General features: G+C 58.7%; 1 protein-coding gene across 1 annotated transcript in view; it reads left to right on the top strand.

The window, feature by feature from the left end:
• FOXP4 (forkhead box P4) overlaps positions 1–4,285 on the top strand; it is a gene marked incomplete at its 3' end in the record, with an annotated part of 22,781 nt that overhangs the window by 4,905 nt on the left and 13,591 nt on the right. Inside the window, exon 2 of the mRNA XM_010154025.1 lies at positions 3,239–3,361. Coding sequence (XP_010152327.1) covers positions 3,257–3,361 — 105 coding nt within the window. The remainder of the gene's footprint in view (positions 1–3,238; positions 3,362–4,285) is intronic.

Below are 4,285 nucleotides of genomic sequence, written 5' to 3'. Positions count from 1 at the left end.
GGTCGGAGCCGCAGCGCCGGGGCTTTCTGGGAGGCAGCCGGAGCTGTTAGTAAGCAGTTTTTTGCGGGGTGGCAGCCAGCCAAGGCGTGAGTCAAACCCTTCCCGACTCGGTGTCTGGCAGATGCCAGCTCGTGACGTGCCGGCCGGGGATCCGGCGCTGCTGCAGGGCTGGGTGCTGGGACCTGCTTCCCAAGGGATTTGCTGGGTGCGGTGATGGTTCCCAGCTGCTCTGGTGCCGGGGGGGCACTCTGCTGCTGGGTGAGTGGGATGGAGAGGAGGCAGCTGGGTGCAGCTGATCCCTCGTACCCCACGTGCCACTCTGCTCAGTGCCCTTTGGCTCTTCCTTGGGTTGTTCACCACCGTGACCATCTGGATCTGAGTTTTGGAGGTGATCAGTACCCAAATCCTCCGTTATCCGGGGATGGCCTTGTCCCCTGCCACAGGGAACTTTACGCACCGCTGCTCACCGAGTGCCGTGGCCACAGGTGAAGGGGCTCAACCGCACTCCTCAGCATCCCGGGGGGCTGCCCCCCTCCCCATTAGCAGATCAGCTGCTGGTGGGGCTCTCAGCCAGGCCGGGGGCAGACATTTCCATCCCCATCGGGGCAGCAGCTGTCACTGTGCTCCCCAAAGGCACCCGGGGCTGTCACCGGAGCAGAACCACAGCACCGCGGTTTGCTGCCCCGCACCGGGGTCGAGCCAGCCGCCGCAGCAGCCTCCCCGGCACCCGGCATGCGTGATGGATGGCCTCAGCCGGAGCCAAACTCCCTCTATATGGGAATTTCCCCTCTTACTGAAGAAAGTTCCTGCCCTCTCTGGAATCCTTAGTTGGGAGCGAGACGTTTTCCACGCTGGGGGGAAAATCTTCGTGGGGCTTCAGCGTCCATCAGGACTCGGGGAGGTGGCAAAGCCCGGACGCCCCTCGCAAGAGTCGGCACTGGTTCACCCCATTCACACCTCACCCCCTCGCAAAGCCACCACCATTTCCCCGTGTCAGCTCCGCATCCGAGCACGGAAGGAAAAAAAAAAAAAACCCACCCCCTTTAATGCAGACAAAGGTTGTATGAAAATATAATTCTGCTTTTGTTAGCAGCCATCAAACTCTAAAAAGCGCCGCTTTTGTTTTCTTGTAACATTGTGAAAACCTCGTGTCGGATCGAGAGCTGGGGCCCTCTCGACTAATCGCCTCTCCTTTGTGTTTTTAGATTATAGGGGCAATTAGTGTTGTCAAAACCTCTGGCAATTCTCTCTGCTCTTGACAGGGTGTCAGTCCGCTGGGCGAGAAATGGAAGGTGTTATAACTCTCCGGTAATTAGGATGCCTCCGATTTGAAAATGCCAGCAAACGTGTACGAGAGGCCATGGTGGCGGTGGTGGGGGGCGGGGAGGCCGCCCGGATGGGGGATGCGGATGAGCAATTAATTAGGGACTCTCATTCCGAGCACGTTGCCAGCTGATGAATTGGCAAAGGGAAATTAGCAGGATGCTTAGCTCCCAGCGAGCGGGCGTGCACCCCACTCGCTCTCGTCTTGCCGTCCTCGCGAGCTTCCCTCCTTCCCAGATGTTCACCGAGGGCTTTGCACAGCTGGCTGCGAGCACCTGACCGCCGAAACACCAGTGCTGGGGCCGTGAGGGGTGCTTGGGTCTCTCCTGGCTTTCCGTCAGGCGTCGGCGGGTGCCGGAGCCCTCGCAGGGTTTTGCGGTTCTTTGCTGGGGATGCTCCTGCATCCTCTCGCCTCCTCCCCGGCCGGCCAAGCGGGTGCAGTTGAAGGCACCCCAGCAGCCCTTGGGTGTGAACACGCAGCAATTAATCAATAACTCTGAGACGAAGGCAGCTGGGGGGGGGATATCGCCGGCGACAAATGAAACTCAGCCTGCTTGCAACCTCCCTCCAGCAAAATGCCTGAGTAAACAGATAAGCCTTTGCAATCTCTCTTGAAGGTCAGCACGCTCCAGCCCGTCCAGACGCCTGCCACGGACGGGAGGGACTGCACGGGGCCACCCCCGGGGTCCTGCCCCCGCTCCGTGTCCCACCGGGGTGGTTGGAGCGGGGAGGCAGCCCCCAAGGTGGGCAGCAGGTCCAGGCTGGGGAGTCTGGGCATTGTGGGGGGCTCAGGTCAGGAGGAGCTGGCAGGTACTGGGCTCTCATTTGGATTTTGGTGGGTGCTCTGAAGCCAGTTGCTTTGTTTGTCCATGAGAGGGTGAAAAGTTGACTAATTTGGCTCAAAGTGGGGTCCTTAGCTTATGGGGAGCCTGGCTTGGGCTCTGCCACATCCCACGTGCTGAGGAATTTTCCATTCCTGGGATCCCCTCGAAGACTAAAGGCTGCTGGACAGGGGCAGGTGGGTGACTGCTGGTGGCTCCCAAGCTCCCGGCCAGCAGCGGTCATCTGCTGTCCTAGGAAAAGTGAGCACCCAGGAAGGGTCCTTAAATTACAGCAGAGCTGTAACCCTTGGGAAGAGTTTTGGCCTGGTGGGATCAGCGGAGGGCTGGGAGAAGGCATTGGTTGGGAAGGCGGCATTGCTCCACCTGGGCAGGACCAGCGGGGCTGGGATCCATCACCGACACCTTCCCCAGCTCTCCAGTGCTTTGCTGTGGGGGTGTGGACCCGTGTTATGATAACCAAAGGCAGGGGTTGGCAGGTTTTCTTAGCCCTCCCTCCACTTGGCATGGTAATTAGGTGAGTTACTGGTGTCAACTGGAGGTGAAGCTTTGATGTGTCTGTGGAAAACCTGGTAACCTCTTCCTCTGTCCTCTGCTTTGCAAAGTTATTTGGGTGATCGGTATCTTCCCCGCTTCCCTTGGCGTTTCCCTTCTCCCTGCGTCCTCTGGCACCCCGAGGGAATGAGTGGTACCCGGCACCTTTTTTTGTGCTTGCAGCAGGGGAGGAAGCTGTGGTTTGGAGGTGGCTGCCACGTGCCGCTGGCTCCCCTCGATGCCTAATTCCCCCAGCTACGTTGCATTTAAAAACGGGGAGCTCGTGGTTTAGGAAGATTCATCCTAGTGCCAGCTGAACCACAGGGCATCTCCGAGCCATCACTATGTCCCCAGCGGTGGCCTTGGCATGCCAGGACACCATGGTGGCCACAGGCTTCTCCGAAGGTGACGCGGGGATGGTGAGCATGGAGGATGCCCCAGGAGAACCTTGGGCTGGCAGGCATTTTTGCAGGCTGTTGGCATTTGGAGGGTGTTTTCCAGGGTTGGAACTGGGAATGGTGACATGTCCTTCCTCTCCGCAGGTCCCCGTGTCCGTGGCCATGATGTCCCCGCAGATGATCACGCCGCAGCAAATGCAGCAGATCCTCTCGCCGCCCCAGCTCCAGGCCCTCCTGCAGCAGCAGCAGGCGATAATGCTGCAACAGGTAACGCTGGTCCTGGGCTGGCTCTGCCTCGGCTGGGGTGGATGCCGCGGAGCGACTGCTCACTCGTGTCCGTGGGTGCTGGACCTCGTTGGGTACAGGCAGATGGGTCCTTTCCTCCTTGGGCTCCTGCGTTCCTCCTGTAATTCCTTGGGGATTCCCAGCATGTCCAGCACCAAGGGATGAAAAGAGCTGCAGGTGCGAGCAGCTAACAGATGCTGCTGTCCTGAGTGAGGGTCTCAACCCCCAAAGGCTCCTGCACACGGGCTGGTTTGGGCCTGCCCAGCTCATGGGGAGAGAAGGGTGCTGGGGGGGATGCACTTGTCTTGGGGGGACCCCAAGCAGAGCACCCGTGGCCTCCAGACCTGAGCTCGTGGGTTTGTTTCTCATGGCCCCGCTCGGCTTTTCCGGAGTGGTCCGTCAAATGTAAAACATGGGGAGAGAAGAAAAAGGAGGAGAAGGAAAAAAAACAAACCTCAGCTCTGAAACAAAACAGGTCTGCTTGGGTAAACACCTCCGCCGGCGGGAGGGAGAGAAGGAGAAATCCCACAAGCATCCTCCACACCCTTCCTCTGCCTCCAGTACCTGTTTACTCCAAACAGGCTGATAAGGATTCAAGGTTGGCCCCAGGGAAAGAACAAAGGGTAAACACTACCCTGGGTGGGTCCTTCTCCGAGCCTCTTTGGAGCCGGATAAAGAAACACGTTTGACTGCAAATTAAACAACCCAGGCCGGAATAGCTCGCATTCTCCACCAGAAGAAAACCAAACATCACACCTCTCACCCCTGACCCAATGTTCCCGCAGCCTCGCTCGACCATGGAGCAGAGACCTGGCTTTGATTGGCTTTCGGGTAAACACCCAGCCCTTCCAAACCTGTTCGCCGACAGAAAAAGCAAAGTTGCTGCTGTCAGCGCTCCTCGAGCTG

Source organism: Eurypyga helias, unplaced genomic scaffold (genome assembly GCF_000690775.1).
Source record: "Eurypyga helias isolate BGI_N326 unplaced genomic scaffold, ASM69077v1 scaffold20046, whole genome shotgun sequence".
Lineage (NCBI taxonomy): Eukaryota > Metazoa > Chordata > Aves > Eurypygiformes > Eurypygidae > Eurypyga > Eurypyga helias.
Note: the sequence above shows the minus strand (reverse complement) of the source record. Positions and strands in the feature narration are given on the sequence as shown.